The sequence below is a fragment of the Canis lupus genome, chromosome 7, assembly GCF_048164855.1.
Source record: "Canis lupus baileyi chromosome 7, mCanLup2.hap1, whole genome shotgun sequence".
In the NCBI taxonomy this organism is placed as follows: Eukaryota; Metazoa; Chordata; class Mammalia; order Carnivora; family Canidae; genus Canis; species Canis lupus.
Genome location: NC_132844.1, coordinates 35614073 through 35632361, shown reverse-complemented (window position 1 = coordinate 35632361; position 18289 = coordinate 35614073). Strand labels below are relative to the sequence as shown.

The window sequence follows — 18289 nt, the reverse complement described above, 5'->3', positions numbered from 1 at the left end:
AATATTAACAAAGTTGAGTTCTGATAATTCAGTAAATTCCCATTATGTAAATTCCAAATTATTGCTACTTTTATCTTAATATCTCAGGCTGAGGTAAAATTATCAAATTTCTAACGTTAAATTATTTTCTTCTACTTAACTACTCACACTGCAGTTAGGATTCCAGTATAGTGTAAGACTGGGAATCAAAACATCTAAGTTTCTGCCTCAATTTTACAATACTCTGCTAGCTTAGTAACAAAATATCAACCTCTCTGACTCCATTTCTCATCTTCTGATCAGTGATTATCACATTGACAGTAACTATTATAAAAACTTCATACCAGTAATCTTACCTATATTGTTTCAAATTCTCACATTTTTGCCTATTATACAGGTGAGGAAACTTAGACATGGAGAGATTAAGTTTTCCAAGACAGTGAGCTAGTTAGTTAGTAGCTGAGCTGGAATTTAACACCAGCTCTGCCTAACACTAACCTAGAGCCCACAGGTCTTTGTGTTACATTATTTTGCTCTTACATGTGTGATCCTAGTGCGGTTGAGTGAGCAAGTACCATATTTGCAGGACTATTCGGGAGATACAAATCATAAAACAAATAAAAACACATGCTGAAGAAACATACTTTAGTACTTTCTCCAGCTATTAAACCAAAAATGAATTTTTAGTAAAAGACTTAAAAACTATGCTATTGATACTATTCTTATTACTATTAACATAAAAGAGCATTGTACAATTAAAAGATATATTGATTTCGGTCTTAGGAGCAATATCATAGATTATACTGTAAAAGAGGTATCTTCATGCCTATTCCAGTAGTTGAAATAAAATTACTCTGAAAGTCCCATTAAATCACATACACACATTTAAAGTATTTAATAAAATTCGGGAAAAACAAAAACAAAAACAGCATAACCTGATAGAACAGAAGAACTCAAGAGAGCCTGATACCAGTTCCTGCCCTTCCAAACACAAAAAAATACCCTGTGACGTACAAGAAAAGAAGATGAGCAGATTTTAATACTGGACATCTCTATGAAGTATTTACATTCTAGTATCACCCTACCTTCACCTGTACCTTCAGTACAAATAGATGAAGGTGCTATGATCGCTGCTCCGACACTCAAGATGCTTCTCTAAGTCTGTCATGTCTTCTATCAGCAAAATGTTCAGTAGACAGTGTACAACTAATTCGATGTGTAGTTCTTGTCTCTCTCTTTTTTTTTTAATTTAAATTCTAGGAGGGGGGAAACAAAATAAAGCACCTAGGGCGAATGTAGGGCATGATTATTAAACGCAGCCTAAAAGTAACATCAGAATTGAAGATTCTGGTTACCTTTCACTTACTTATCATGCCTTACGACTACAAGTATTTATTAGCCCCAAATGAAAGATACCGTGTACACTTCGGTTATACGTCCTACTATGTGACTTGGTGACACAACTGCTTTACATAAAAATCCACGCCTCTATGACCCAGGCTCCTTTCCCTAACAATGGCCAACGCGTTAATCTCTGTAATCCCCACACGAGTAACGACACTCTGATCAAGTCAATTGTCACGGAGTTACAACCAGACATAGCTTCTGTCTTTTTCACAGTTTTCCCCTCCTCCGTTGGAGGCAACAACCCCGACAGAGGCACAGGAACCGTGCATTAAAGGGGCGTTCTTCACCTGACCCACCCCCTGCACGAAACATTCATTCCATCTGAAACCCTGTAAATCGCAAGAGGAAGCTCAGACAGAACTGCAAAATTCCGGAAACACACAGAAAGAAAAAAGGAGAAACAGAGGAAGAGAGGAAAGAGGCGGGGGAGGGCAGAGCCCGCCGGTCAACCTCCAGGGAGCTGAGGCTGGACTGGAGCCGACGGAGGACCCCGCTCCCGGGCAGCGCCAACTCCCAACGCCGCTCCCTCCCCTCACCTCGATCTCGCGGATGTTGTTGGAGGTGACGAAGATGCCGATGCCAATGGGGATGAAGATGAGGCCGATGATGAAGAAGGTAGGTAGCACCGTGCCAGCCGTAAGGATGGGCTGCCAAGCCGGCAACCGTTGCTGTTTGAAGGCCGTGTTATCCGGCCTCCGGTTCTTAGCGGTGGCCCCAGGAGCACACGGGGGCCCACCATCCACTTCATCCTTCGCATTATAGTTCATCGCCATCGACCCCCACGGCGCGGCTCCCCTACGCGCAGGTGGACCACCCGGGGGACCCGCCGGCCGACCCTGACAGAAGATGCGCAGGCGCCGCGGCCGCCGCCACCTCCGCTGTAAAGGCGGAAGAGGCGGGACACCCTTCCGCAGACGGCCGCCGACCGGAAGCGGGAGTCGGCTGGGGACGCCAGAGGGAGGGAGAGAGGAAGGAGGGAGAAAACTGAGGGACAAGGGGAGGGGGAAAGGGAGGAGGATGGAAGGGGGAGGGAAGAGGCGGACGCACCCTGATCATCTCCCCTGTGACGACAGAGTGAGGGCCTCAGCCCCTCCCCCGCGCAGAGCGTGGAGCTGCGTTGCGCCTGCGCGTCCCTGGGAGCGTAGAGGTTTCGACGCCTACGCGATAGGTGTGCGTGCTCCAGCCCCGGAAGCTTCGGTTCGCCGTCTCCTGCCTCCTGCTGGGGTCATCATGGCGGCGGCGGTTCTGGGCCGCGGGTCCGGCCGCCTGGCCCAAATCACCCTGGAGCTGCTAGCAGAGAGGTCTTTCTGGGCCTTCGGCGCCAGACAGGTTTTTGCCTTCCCTCGAAGCCCTCTCTGAAGGGAATCGGAGCATTTAAAAGACCACACCAAGGCAGCTTGAGCCTGGTGGGATGGCAGTGCTTGCTTGGGTTATAAAACCGCCACTTTTGGGATCCCTGGGTGGCGCAGCGGTTTGGCGCCTGCCTTTGGCCCAGGGCGCGATCCTGGAGACCCGGGATCGAATCCCGCGTTGGGTTCCCGGTGCATGGAGCCTGCTTCTCCCTCTGCCTGTGTCTCTGCCTCTCTCTCTCTCTGTGACTATCATAAATAAATAAAAATTAAAAAAAAAAAAACGCCACTTTTCTCTAAAAATCAATAAACCTCCACTCAAGGTGGAAAGGTAAACGTTAAGTGAGATGCGTGGTAGGTGACACTTGGGTACTAAAATCAAGAATGAATCGTGCCCATTGGTTAGCCCTATTACCTTTTCCTCAATTAATGGTCATCGTGTTACTTTTTACCTTATTTTCTGTGTCCACGTTTCTCTTTGCACGTTGATTTGAGGAGCCAGTTGTAAGAAGCTGTAGCTCTTTACTACTGTTGATCAAATGCAACAACTTACGGCATCGCTATAAAATGAGATACCATGTGAACACGTAGTATTTGACGACCCAAGGAAATACTACTGATACCTAAAAAGTGGCTAAATGATACCAAAGTGGTCTAGGTACAGAGCGTAAAGCCCACCTGAAAGTAGTAATCTCCATTGACCGGATGGAGGATGATTATTCTCTATTTTTGCGCTTTTACGTATTTTTTCAAAATTTCTGCAATAAGCATATATTTGTAAATTTTTTTTTTAAATTATGTACCATTCACATTATATTTGGCATCTTTGAAGTCTAGACCAGAGAGTAAATCACATCATCTGAAAACATACCCAAGTTTTCTTTCAGACTTTTGTATTTATGCCTTTTGAAGGTAAACCAAGGAACAGGAAAGGAAAAGAATGTTTGGGCCTCAGATTTAAATTTAAATATATTTTAAAAATGACAAGTCTCAACATGTGAGCCAATTGAATATCTGGCAGACAACTGGCCTGCTTGGTTTTGCTCTTATATGACATCCAGTATCTCTCAAATTCTTAGCATTGTTAACATAGGTGAGTATTTTTTGTTTTGATCTATGCCAAGTTCAACCTAGGGCTCAAATGGAAAACGTTTGTCTATCACAGTTGATGGAGAAGGCGTGGAATAGTTTAGTTTTGCTAAGTTCTGTTAGTAAAAAATGTCTTTAACAATATTGGATATAACGCAAAAATATAAAGCATAAGGCAAGTTTTTTCCTCCTCATTTCTACCTATATTATCACATCCACTAAATGTTACAATTCCTTAAAAGAATATTTCAGGGCAGCCCCGGTGGCCCAGCGGTTTAGCGCTGCCTTGGGCCCAGGGTGTGATCCTGGAGACCCGGGATCAAGTCCCACGTCAGGCTCCCCGCATGGAGCCTGCTTCTCCCTCTGCCTGTGTCCCTGCCTCTCTCTGTGTGTGTGTCTTTCATAAATAAAATCTTTAAAAAAAAAAAAAAGGTTATTTCAGCATTCTGAATAACTGGTCAGTTATTTTGCCCTCAGATTTTTTTTTTTTGTTTTTTTTTTTTTGTTTTTTTTTTTTTAGTAATCTAAGGGATGGCAATAAGTTTATCTGCTTTTTCTTTAGTTTTTTTTTCTGTTCATAAGAAAGATTAACTTATTGTCTCTTTTTTTGTTACTAGAAACTCCATTTTGACCAGAACAGAGTTGTAGAACTGAAAGCTTCCTTAGATTCTTGTCTAAAACTTACATTTTCAGATGAGAGCCAAATAGATTAAATGACCTTCAGTCTCTTGATGATATCCTTACAGTTCCTTTTCCTCTCTGTACTGTGCCATCATGATATGCTGCTTTTCTGAGCTAATATTTTTTTTCACATCAACATCATTATCTCAAGGGACTCATTATTTTATGATTGTCCTTACCAGGTAGTTGTGGTTTTTTGTTTTTGTTTTCATTTTCATTTAATATGATGAAGTACAAATTCTTCAAAGAAAATGTTACTCAACATTTCTGGGATAACAAAAGAGAGTCGTTGTTCTCACAACGCATTACCAGTTTATCCACTGGTCATACATTTTTCACTGTTGTTTCCTAGGAGTAACTGGTGTTTGTGTGTATTAATGATACATATAGGTAACATTTATATTGTTCAAATGATTGTTCATTTGCTGATTCCTGATAAAAGAATATATTTGGCTAAATGATATTGATTAATGCCAACTACCAGGTCAACACATAAGTGTGCAGTGAATGCCTGAGCCCAAATATAAAAGTAGATCCAAAATGATAAAGCAGATGCAAATCCCATGATCTGAAGAGATGTATATAAATAACTTTGGGAAAGTAGTTTTATACTGTTTTTTTATTTTGTAGCTCAGTTGTATTCAAGCCACCAAACTAGGTAACCAAAAACATTAAAGAAAAAATATTGAATAACTATTGAGTAGCTTAAAGAATTAAGAAGAGGAAACTGAAACTCATTTTTTTTTAACTGTTTAGCCTTAGTGCCACACATATTTGCTTGTTAGACTCCTTTGAGTATTTGGTGCTGATTAACTTCTCTAGCTTCTAGCCATATTCAAGCCATTTATTCACATGTGTAGCATAACAATATTTAGGAAAGTTGAAGAGACCTAAAAATTGTACCATAGTTTTTACCAGCATGAATTTCAGAAAAAGGTCTTAGGGACTGGAAATGGTTTGAGTTGTATTCAGTGACTTGGTAGTATTTTTGCTTGTTTATTTTTGAAGGAAAAAATTTTTCTATTCAGTTAGGCATGGTAGCTTACTTTAGAGATCTTTGGTAGGATTAAATCATATTCATGTTTAATTATCTAAGAAGATTTTTAGGAAAAGAATGATAGAGAATTTGTATAATAAATTTAATTTGTTATATTTATGGCATCAGAGATTGGTTCCAACTGACTGAAAAATTACTGCGTTTAGAGTTGACTTTTTCCTTTTTTTTATGTTGTGTATTTATTAAACTTTTTCAATTAGGCATGTAAGAAAATCCTTTTGTTCTCACATTGAGAGATTGTCTGATTAGCCTGAGTACATTGGTGTTGTGATGAAAGGTTTTATAAGTTCATAAATAGTAATCATAGTCAGTAGTCAGAAATAACAAGTCAAACAACATATTTTAATGTTTAGTCTCATTAGAGGAAAGAGTAGACAGCCTAAGAATCTTATTTTGGGAAGGAAATAAGGTTTCTTTCATCTTAATTCCATGCTCTCTTTAAACGAAAAAATAGAATTCTAATAAGATTTCAGACTTCATGACTCCCCTGTATAGACTCTCTCAGTAGATTATGTCCCATGGCATATATTTTTCCAATAGGTGCTATCAATTATAGATAAGATCTTGCTTTCAAATATGATGTTGCCATCTCTAAGTTGACATCCAACATTTATTGTATGTATAAGAGTGAAATTATTTTTTAAAGGGGACAGGCAGAGGAAGGAAGAAACTTATTACTCCATCTCCAAAATAGATATGGGTAAGTAGATCTTTAAAAATGTTTAACCAGGGTGCATGGTGGCTCAGTCAGTTAAGTATCCAACTCTTGATCTTAGCTCAAGTCTTGATCTCAGGGTCATGAGTTCAAACCCTGCATTGGGCTCCATGCTGGGCATGGAATCTACCTTTTTTTTTTTTTTTTAAATGTTTAACCACTTATAATCATTTGGACTATTTTTATACATGTCTTTTTCTGTTTCTGCAAGTTTTAAATTACAGGAAGTCTGAGGTGTGGCAGGCATTTCATTATTATTTGTTTTTGAAACAGGTCACTACTACCAATGAAGTTATTATTTCTTTAAAATAGCTCTAATGTATTATTGAAGGATGGTTTTCACTAAATGAACTTAAATGTGAAAGTCAACGTCTACTGAGCCTGAGGAAGGAAACACTTTTTTTGTCAATGGAACTAAATGTTTATGACAACAAATAACCAAGACTTCCTAGACTTCCCTCTGACCAGTGCTTGGTGAGGGACAAAGCAGGGGTTCAGCAAACTATTCCACAACACTTTTACTTTCACTGAATCTTCTGAGAAGAATAATCTGCATTCACTGTCTTCAATTCCTAACCCATCCAACAACATACTGCTCCCCCACTTCAGACCCCACTTCCACTGAAACTGCCTTGCTAATTCTCATCCTTCAAGATGCAAGACAGTAGCCAATTTGAGGAATCTTTCTTTGTCCTCAGGCTGTGCTAAGAGTTTCTCTCTGAGTTCAAGGCAACTTATGCATACCTCTATCCTTTTTTTTTTTTTTAAAGATTTATTTATTTATTCAGAGAGAGCGAGAGAGAGGCAGAGACACAGGCAGAGGGAGAAGCAGGCTCCATGCAGGAAGCCCGATGTGGGACTTGATCCTAGGTCTCCAGGATCATACCCCGGGCTGCAGGCAGTGCTAAACCTCTGCGCCACCAGGGCTACCCTGCATACCTCTATCCTTGCACTTACCATAGTACTGAGAAATATGTTTATGTCTGTCTTTCCTACTAGATGTAAGCTTATCAGGGTCAGAGACTATTTTTGTTTGTCTCTATATTTATAACACCTGGAAAAATGCCAAGGTCTTAAAGATATCTTAGTTGAACTAACCAGACCTACTCTCAACTCACATTTTAGTGGAAGGGACAACTTGCCAACAAACAATTGAGTATAATGAGGTCAGGAACATGTGTGCACAAGGGGTTATAGGAGATGCCACACCTCATCCTCTTTATGATGTCAAAAACTAAACTATGGGGAAATGGGTCCTAGGGTCTGAGTGATATTATGATTCTCCATGCAGGAAAGAATAAGATCAAAAATGAAAGAATATGGAGAAAGTTGAACCATTTACAACACTCATTATTAATGATTTGCAAGGCTCCATACCCTGGCTGATCATGTTCTTTTTGTCAAGATCTTATGTTGTTTTCCTGAAAATTAAGATCTCTGATACTCCCCATTCTTGGGGAGATATTTTGTTAGCTCATGTAGTCCATTTGGCCCACTTGTCTACTTACAGCAATGCTGCATGTGGGAACTAGTGCTTGACCTCTTTGTGAAGTGTGAAAATGACTGAACGCACTTTTCTTGTTAAAGTGGTGTAAGCCATCTAGTGGTCTGATAAGATGAGGGACCTCTGTCTGTAGAGTCTGTTTGCCCTTAAGATCCGTGATTATTGAGAGTCTTCCTGTTTAATCCAGATACCCTGCACCTAAAATCTTCAGTGGGCACAGAGGTTTCTACAAGGGAAGGATAAGAAACCAGAACAATTTGATAAGGAAGCTCTGGCATTGAATACCCTAAGATATTCCTCTTAGAGGAGCAACCCTTTGGGGTAAGGAGTCAGTAATTGGGTTCCTACAAAACACCCTGCTGCTTTGACTAAACATATGTCTTGCTGTCAAAGAGGAGAAAGAAATGTGCTCTCTGAGCTGGAAAAGCCAAAAATGAAAACGTGATTATGGTCATGGAAAAAGTCTGTGAAGATTGGTGGAAATGAGATAGGGCAGCTAGAAGGAGAGTGCAAAAAGGCCTCTCCATAGAAGGAATTACATTGCCCTTTGCAAACATTTATCCAGTATCCTATATTCACTCTGAGGAATATGCAAATCCTGTCTTCAAGAAGCTTACAGTCAAACTGGAGAGATAACTTTGTATACCAATGCCCATCAAAATAGGCAGAAAGGGAAAATAGACTCCTGAAGAGAAAGAAAACATAGTTTCTCCTTAAAGACGCTTATCTCAAAGGAATGCTGAAAATAATGACAGTGGAAACTAAAAGAGGACTGATTTAAAAACAAACCAAAACTTACCTGGGAACTTTAGGGAACTGGGTTTCCAACCATTATCTGTGGATCAGGTCGCTATGCCTGGAACCATGCAGTTAGTGAGGGTTGCCTCAGTTGAAGGGAGGCCTCAAAGTCTGACATCTTTTATATGTTCTTTGGGATATCATGAAACAAATTTCAAAAGTAAGTTTTAATATTTTAAAAAAAATGGTGCAGTGTGCCCTATTGCCAACATGCATGGAGCCCAGAGAACTTGCTTCATTTTTTCTGCACACGTAAATAGCCTGGTGCTCATTAAAAGTGAAGCTAGTCCAGGGCTCAAGGGAACAAATCCAAATACAGAAAGCCTGATTCCTTCTCCTGGGAAGTCATGAAATAAACAATGACTTTTGGCCAGTGCTCTTAAACCATGTGAACCCAAGGGGCTCCACTCCAAAGAGAGGCCTCAGAACTGCCTTGTAGGCAAGACCCCTAACATCTACAACCTTCCTGTAGAAAGCATCTGTGTTTAGATATCATCCTTGCCTGTTTTTTTTGATATGTGGATCTTTAGACAATAAACAGGAAAAAGCCATTCCTTTGTCACAAATAAGGCAAAGACAAGTAGAGATTGGCTGTAGATCACCAAATCTGGCACAAAGCTGATAAATAAAAGGCATCAGAGAATAGCCCCACTGTCATCTCTATCCCATTTTGCTGAAAGCATTACCCTAACTGCCTCTCTAGAAGCTGGGCTGTGGCCTGCTGGAAAACCTCAGGAGCATTTGCTCTACTGAGTAACCTACCTTTAGATTGACAGCAGAAAGCAGTAAAGTGATATCTAAATATAGACTGACAATGCATTTGGTGAAGATAAAGGGCTGAGGGAAACCCTATAACCAGTTCTATCTCTTGGTGTTTTGCAGTTTTCATCTTAATAAGGAATCAGACTAGGATGTAACTCGGGAAAAGTAGCTCTCATTTTTCCAGATCTGCTGTACCATTTCTGCTCATTCACAGTGAAGAACACCATATTTTTAAGAAAATAGGAAATGCCGAAATGAAAACTATTTTAAAGCAAACAATTTTAAATAAAAGATGAAAGTTGAATACTTATTTTAAATGATTTTAATTTTATGAATATTATGTTCCAACTCAAAAAAATATTGCACAATGTTTTTATATCACAATTGTTATTTTTCTCACTCTCTAGTGAGATTTTTGATGAACATGGTTGACTTTGGAAATAACACAAAGAGAATGTCTTAATTGGCTAAATAATTTCAATAACCTGTGAAGAACTGAAAGCAAGATATTACATTCATATAAAAGACAAGTAGATACCCATAAATTCCATTGGCTGTAGTGAAAAATAATAAACTTCTCGTACTTAATAAAACTTATGAATGTTGTGAAAATATAATGTAACTCCACAATTTTTCAATGCACTCTTTTGCTTTTGAAAATCCATTAGACTGCAGGACTTCTAAGAATATCTTGATCACACTGTAAGTCTCATATTGGAGAAGCTGACATCTGATATTTTTAAACAAAATCTAAATAAATACAATCAGCACTGTTAAAAGTAACAAAAATCTGTGGATGGTAAGGTAAAATTACCCAAATAATAAAAATGAAAAAACAACAACAAAAAATAAATGTATTATGTCATGGCACCTTAAACACTTAATAATCTGCATTTTGTATTTTTCCTATGTAACAAACAGTTGTTATCGTATAGTTATGGAGTAAATGTTGAAAATTTAAGACACAAAATAAAATATTAGTGTTCACTAAGCAGTTAATTCCGTGAAACTCTCCCAATTTTTATGAATTTATTACAATAGCTTTTATTGTTTTTCCTCTTCACTTTCAATTAGTAATTTTAGCAGGGGGATAGCACTGGAGTCCAAAGGGGATATATGCCTCAGGTGCCAGTTGCGTTTTTTTTAACTTCCACTTTGCATTTTTGTTATTTTTAGAATTGTTGCTCATCAAATTCATGAACATGCCCAATTTTTATTATGTTTTTTATTCATTTCCAGGAAAATTCAACTACAGCATAAAGAGAAAGGACATAAATACATTACATTGTCTGATCCAACATTTATTTACTCTTGCTTTGCAGCTGCTTTTTAGAACCTGTGAATTATATCAATAGTGCTGGTGTCTTTTGTAATGCTTAAGCTAGATGTTCCATGTCATGAATTTTTTTTATGGTTTTCCTAAGAGACAATTAATTCTTCACATTTTGTGAACATTCTAGGCATCTAAAATCTGGAAAATTTATTCACTGTCTTCATCAAACCTTAATATTTTACGAAATACTTGAAAAAAAATCTCTGCAGAGGATACCTCAAAAATATTTATCAAAAAGAAAAGGGTAAAATAATGGATTAGTTCAACTGTTGTACCTTAAACTGGAATCATTTCAGAAAACTATTCAAAACTGATTCCCTTTCATATTGATGATTGGAGATCTAATAAAAGATACATAAATTTTATGAGTCTAGAATGGTGCACATGGAGGCAGTTTTTTTCAACTGGTTATGGATATTGGGATAGAACTGTTTCTGATTTTGTATATCATTAGATAAGGATGTAGCTATTTGGTGTTTTGACTTTTCTGTTAATTTTTAATATTCTTTTATTTCAGAACAATTTATTAATTTTTAAAATTAAGTTTACTTATCTGTCACTCAGGTTCCATTTGGGTTTAAACAGAAGACTTAATCCCAGGATGAGCAGAAAAAAGCTCAACATCCATCTAAGTGACTCTGATTGCACCACCATCCTTACTCTGCATTGCAAGTACCAAATTTCATGATAAATTCAAGAGAAATAAAAACTTCAGATCCAAATATACATAAATCACTTGTAATATTTTAAAGTCAAGAAGTAAAGTCTTATCCTCTAGATTTTTCACTATTCATATAATTTTCCACAAGTTGAGAAAAAGCTATTTGCTTCAAATGCTAATTTGTGATAAATCAGAAGTATAAATGTTCGCAAATAGGGAACTTAACTGTGTGCCAAAAAAGGTAACAATAGAAAATAAAACCCTTTTTACTTGAAAATGTCATTACAGTTCAAAAACATTTTCAGAAAACAGAAAACTCATAGCAACAATTTTTTAAATCTTCACACATACACACTCTAGGTTTCTCAGTCATTAATCAAAAGCCCTGAAGGATATGTGATACATTCACAATCATTCAAACTAGGACAAGCCTACTATAGAATTTCTTTTACTTAAAAAAAAAAAAATCAAGCTAATTTTCCATAAAATATAGTTATTTAATTTATAATACCTACTGAAGATGATTGCTAATTCCACAAAGTATAACTTAAAACCTTCCAAAGTTACATAAGGGAGGAAATCCAATTAATTTTTCTATTCCAGAGACTCGGTGTAGACTCGCTTTTTTACGGGTTTATAACCTGGATACAAGCTGTCAACTGGAGAAATAGGCCAACGGTGTTACTTTTGTGGTTTTTAGTTATCTGTGTGACACTGAGAAGCATTTTCTTTAATACCAGTAAAGTTCCATGATATGTGATTTTTGCATTCAGAAACTGATATGTCAAATCTTCATTTATTTTTGAAGTTATTTTTTTAAAGACCTTGTTGAAAACATGTCCACATTAGCAAAGTCTTTTTAAAAAGCTGTATTATTAGGGTTTCAGTAGACTTTAGATGTACATTTTCATATAAACCTAAATTCCACAGCAGCTCTGACATTGAGATTTGAGTAATGCATGTTGTGCTTTTATCTTTAAAGAATATATTCTGCAACCTACATGCCATTATGAAAATCTATCCAAATCCTGTCTATCAAGAAGAAACATCATTTCTTATGGGATTTCTCTTACCATTTTTTTTTAAGATGCAGATATTACCTTGGGTCAGTTTTTATTTTGGGGGCTTTCATTTGGGCAGATTGTGAGAAATACCTTGTTATCACAGTCCTTATAAGTCTCATATATATAAGCAAATAATGCAAACAAATATAATTGAACTATCAGTTGATGTAGTCCCATATCCTTACTGGTTAAACTTATATATCTTCTTTTATTAATTTGTTCCATATGAAATTCAATTTATCCAGGGGTTTTGGCACAGAACACTAAAAAGGGCAACTTTTAAAATTGGCTTTACATATTTAAAATTAAAGTCTTTAAATCAACGTTATTTTATTACTGTTGAACTATGATCAGAATCACAGCATTGTATAAGCAATAATAAAACCTCCTCTAGAATCTCCTGCTTCTGTTTTATTTCTTGAATTTACCCCAGGAAATATGTAGAGTGTTGTACTTTCTTTTCCTTCAGAAATAAAAGGTTGATGAAGGAAAATAGTGATAGTTTCCTGTTTTGAATGCACCAGTACCAATACTTTGAAGAACTGACAGTGTACTCTACAGATATATGTGCCATAGACTACGAAAAAGGAAACACTTTAGGAAAAAAAATCACATTACAAAGTGTATTATAAAAATAAATTACATAGCATGTGCCCGTGGACCTGAAAGCTTTGCAGAAAGGAAATTTATTTTGACACAAAGATTGAATCGCTCTTGCTACCTATTTTCATATTATCAGCAATGCCATTTTCAGCTTTTACATTATTATATCCTCAAAAAAAAAATCACTGGAAGTAGAAAATTATTTCCAGTAGTGATCAGTAGCATGGAGGACCTTAGTGATGATGGAGGGCTGCAGAAATACTACTCATTCAACACGGATTCAGAGGAAGTACACGCACCCCATATGTGCTTGGTTTACCATTTCATCTGGAGTTCATACGTAACTGGTGAATGACGATGCTTTCTATAAAGAAAAGAAAGATACAGCATTTTCAATTAAACTGAAAAATCAGTAGTTTATGAGAGGATCAATACCACATCATTTCACTCAAAGACTGTAGATGTTAAACAACAAAACAAACAAAAAACACATACATGAGCCCAATAGCTTCTCCTGCAATTCTTTACTATTGTTGGGTAATTTCTTAAATTGGCGTATGTGCTTTATCTCTAAAATTTTTAAGTCTTTTAGAAACTATGTTTAATATTCTAATCATATTAGGTAGATTTTACCCAAGCAAAGAACTGAACATAAAAATATTAATTACTACATATATGCCCTGTACTGGAAAACCAGACTATTTCCTAGAAGTAACACTATTTTTCCAGTCATACTCTTTCTAATCTAAACAATATTCGCATATTTTTTATTTCTTTTTTTATGTGTGTGGATTTGAGTTTTAATAAGGAAATATTCAATATCTATTCTTAAGAAGTCACAACACAGATGACTTCACATTTGTCTTGGACTGCTTCTTCTTGCAAAGTTATGTATATGCTTTTAAATCTAAATTCATTCTTATGAAAGTAAAATAAAAAAGATTGGGATAGTACCAACCATGTTATGGGTGTGTGATATTCGTATTTATTTGATTGATTTCACTTTTACCTTAACCTTTATGCCTCTATGGAAATGGATAATTTTGTTTCATTCTCTCAACCAAGGACTACTTATTGAGGCTCTAGAACGTGCCCATCACTGTGCTAGACAGGGAACTATGTGATTAAAATAATAAGAAAGAGTGCTGCCACTGTTGAGATTATAAAGAACAGAGCAAAGAAATAAGCTTCAAATGGTTTCTTCACCAGAAAGATGTATTATGTCCCTATCAATATATGGCAGTGTTGTGAGTGCAGAAACTAGTATCAGGGTTTATCAATAACATGAAATTTCCGCCTATTATTTTCACTTTAATTTCAATTAACTAGTATTTATATTTTATTTTCAGTTAAGTAGTTAACATATAAGTAAACATTATATAAGCATATTATAGACCTATAGATTTGTGCTAATTATGTACAGTGGACCATCTTTTGTCAGTTTTCTTAATTTGGTTTTATTAACTTTACTTCATGCTGACCACTAGGTGGAGATATTTCCATTCCTTCCCTCGACCTTTTGATTTGAATTTGGGATAAGCAGATAGGAAAGCTAAGTAAAATGAAACACATAAAGGTTTTATATACTTAATAAAATTTAGCTATGAAGGTTTTGTAATGCTTCTAAGACATACATATGATTTTTGACAATACTACAAACCCTTAACATCTCATTTTTCTCATTGGAAAATTGTTACAGCTCTAAATTTTTCAGTGCCTAAAAATGTATCAAAATCTTCAGGCAGAAATTAAAATCACTAATTAAAATATTGTGTAGTTAAAAATCAGGATCTAAGATTCAAATGCCGTTTCCCACTCAACACTTTTTAAAAATTTCTGTAAAGACATAGATCTCAAGTCTCCCTACTAGTTTAAGTATCTTTCCCATTTTCCTCCCTTAAGAAAGCATAGAGAACTTAAATTTAAAAGAGTGAATTCATGGGGTGCCTCAGTGGCTCATTTGGCTACTGTCTGACTCTTAATCTCAGAGTTGTGAGTTCAAGCCCTGTGTTGGGATCCTACTAAAAAAAAAAAAAAAAAAAAAAAAAAAAGAGGAAAGAAGGAGTGAAATCCAGAATTGTTCTTATCCTAGATGTAATTCAGAATGGGCATGTATTTGTTTTCCTCACCACAAAATGAGGGTATTAGAGATCATCTCTAAAGTGCCTTGCAGTGCTAACATTTTGTGTTACTACTCTCACCTTGAATGTACAAACCTCTGAATTCCTAGAGTAATTGGGTCTATACATAGAAGAAACAATGTCTTGGTTGAATCATTACATTTTATAATTATAATATGTAAGTTAGCAAACTGATCATCCTACATGATATATATATAGATATATCCTAAATGATATCATATATATATAAATGCTATTAACCAGATTGCATCATTTCTTAAAATTTTTAAAAAGATTTTATTATTTGAGAGAGAGAAGGTGCACAAGCTGAGGGAGGGCATAGGGAGAAGGACAAGCAGACTCTGCTGAGCATGGAGCCTGACATGGGGCTGGATTCCAGGACCCTGAGGTCATGACCAGAGCCGAAGTCAGACGCTTAACTGACTAAGCTACCCAGGTACCCCTAGTCAGATTGGATTATTAAAAAGACTGTCTAAAAAATACTTGACAATGCTAACAGTTTATTTTATTCTACTTTAATAATAAAAGAGGGTGTTTCATATTTATATAAATAAACTTTATTTAAAGGAATACAACTAAGCCCAAGTTGTTTTATAAACGTGGAGACACAGTTCATCTTGTTTCTAGGGATAGTGAGAAAAGATTTATATAATAGAAGATCTATTTTAATTGAAACTTATTAAGCATACTTACTAAATCTATGTTTGCTTATTATCTATGTTTTCTCCAAATCTGTAGACTGACTCAGAAGATAATCACCCCAACAAAACACAAAACCGTGACAGATTAAAAAAATGTTGCTTTAAGCTATTAGATTTTGAAGTGACTCATTATATAGCAAAACTATCTGATGCATACAGAGTTGGTTGTCAGAAAAAAAAAAAGCTTCAGGAATTATGCCATTACTTATGGTTCTTAAAAAAGGGCAGAGTCGGGGTCCCTGGGTGGCGCAGCGGTTTAGCGCCTGCCTTTGGCCCAGGGCGCGATCCTGGAGAGCTGGGATCGAATCCCACGTCGGGCTCCCGGTGCATGGAGCCTGCTTCTCCTTCTGCCTATGTCTCTGCCTCTCTCTCTCTGTGTGTGTGACTATCATAAATAAATAAAAATTAAAAAAAAAAAAAAAAGGGCAATGTCTCCAAGTTTCTCTCAGGCTTTTTTTTTTTTTTTTTTTTTTATGGCTGAATACAATGAAATAATGTTATAACTTTTAATGAAGTTACAAAGTCAAAGTAAATCTTATCCCATTATTTACTCTTTATTTCACCTCAGAATAAGACTCAAATATATGTCATTTGAGGCCTCTAAAGTAACCTGAGGAAAATCAGGTACAATTCTGTAATAACTTTTCTCTTTTTGCAGTTACCATTTTTCTGACATTAGTAATTTGTGGAGTATATAATAGGCAGGTTGAAACCAAGGCCATAATTAATTTCCACCTCTATCAGCAAATTCAAAATAGCAAAGCACTTAAATTTAGAGCCTTCTAATGTGCAAACATTTAATAATATCATTTCTTTTTTCCTAATTGGAAAAAGGAAAAAACTCTAAATCTTAATCAGCATACATACATGGGGACATGGGATTTTCATGTATTTTTTACATTAACAGTTTATCAAAAGCACTTAAACTTTCCTGTATGTTACTCTCAAGTGTTATCTTGATGTTTTCTCCTGAAGAAACTTCAGGTAACACATTAATACATTATTTGTGATCATTATATTATTGAGAAATGATGTTTCACAATAATATGAATTCATTCTTTTAGTACACCAGCTATTAGATAATGTCCACAGAAAGGAAATTTAACATATTATCAATTCCTAATGACACTTGACTTCTGACCTCACTATTCTTTCTCCTTGGGTGGTAATCCAAAACTACTGGCCAGCTAAATGACTTGAGATCCAAAGTTGTATATGCAAGATAGGATTTGGGGGGAAATTTGGGGGAGACTCTCTCAAGTGCTAGAGTGTGGCAACAAATTGAGTCTGATTCCTCCCAGGAGGGCTCCTTGACTGTGGAGTAGGAAAGATGTACTCCCTGGAAAGTCAGTGCCTTCCTCCTAAGCAATACATATGTTTATACTCTGCCAAACTCTCTGCAAAGGACACTTGAGCTCTGAATTTTAAAAATCTATTCTAGTAAATGAGACAAAATCACTCTAATATCCTCTTAAGTTCACACACCGAAGACTAAAAGAGTAGAAGTTCAGTTTATAGTAGGTCTTTGCCTCTGTAAAGTCAGACTGCTTCATTCACAGGAAACTGCATACTAAATTACTATAGAAAACATTTCCTCTTGGATTTTGCATCAGTTTGGCTGGCTTATGACCTGCTTCCCATGTTCCATGGCTCCCTACTCCCCATGGGCCCTGCCTGAAGGGCAATGCACAGGCCTAGGGCTGTGCCGTTCTTCCTCTCCACTAGCTACTAAACCCCAGCTTTAATATGTTGTCCACAGAGTGATTTATTTACCTGCAAAAATGTCCTAGACCTTTTAGAGAGAAGTAGGAATGCCTAGATGTTGTTTACTTTTAAGGTTCTCATTTTAATAAACTGCTTTGGTATTCAGTCCTGTTATTATCACTTTCAGAAATTAATCAGAGTCCTGATAAAACATCTGTTTTAAATAGGAAGTCAAATAAACTTCCTCTGTTGACTTGGACTTGTATTCTTTCTTTTGGATTCAGCTCAGCTAATTAAAAATACTTCCGCTAATCAGTTCTGTCATTTGCTTCAGGAAACTTTTGAACCAGATGATATATACTCTCTTGGGGTTTCTCAACCATTTAATAGTTTATTTGCTTCCTTCCAAAACATTTCCCACTCCATCATCAGCCCAAATCATCCCCTTACCTCTCCAGATTCTAGGAATTACCAATAATCAGTTATGACTGGTAACTTCTTTTTTTAGGCAAGTTAATCCTTATCTCTTAAATACTTTACCATTTCCAGATACAAGCAAATTGGAACTAATTATCCCACATATAACATTAACTATGAATAATTCAATGGTAGAAAAATAGTAAAGTATTTGAGCCAAGATTGCTCGGGTTCTACTTTTTTGGACACAGATGCTAAATGCCTAGGGTTGATCTCAGTCTATGGCTGGTCAAAGAATTGCACGGAAAATAACATTGTATCGAA

General features: G+C 36.5%; 2 protein-coding genes and 1 long non-coding RNA gene across 8 annotated transcripts in view; 1 reads left to right on the top strand and 2 right to left on the bottom strand.

The window, feature by feature from the left end:
- Positions 1 to 2448, bottom strand: part of TMEM30A (transmembrane protein 30A) — a 48266-nt gene extending 45818 nt beyond the window's left edge. The window contains exon 1 of one of the 2 annotated variants that reach the window (XR_012033966.1): positions 1923 to 2447. Coding sequence is in view for 1 of the 2 variants with exons in the window: in XM_072832321.1 (XP_072688422.1) it covers positions 1923 to 2159 (237 nt within the window). In the remaining variant the exon portion in view is untranslated. Of the gene's footprint in view, positions 1 to 1922 lie in introns of both variants that reach the window. The other variant, XM_072832321.1, reaches the window with a different exon arrangement.
- On the top strand, positions 1492 to 11406 carry LOC140636755 (uncharacterized). Its single transcript, XR_012033967.1, has 3 exons — positions 1492 to 2001; positions 6209 to 6262; positions 11239 to 11406. It is a non-coding gene; the product is annotated as an uncharacterized lncRNA (long non-coding RNA).
- Positions 9646 to 18289, bottom strand: part of FILIP1 (filamin A interacting protein 1) — a 206666-nt gene continuing 198022 nt past the window's right edge. For all 5 annotated transcript variants that reach the window (XR_012033963.1, XR_012033964.1, XR_012033965.1 and 2 more), the window contains one exon: positions 9646 to 13366. Coding sequence is in view for 2 of the 5 variants with exons in the window: in XM_072832319.1 (XP_072688420.1) it covers positions 13326 to 13366 (41 nt within the window). In the remaining 3 variants the exon portion in view is untranslated. The remainder of the gene's footprint in view (positions 13367 to 18289) is intronic.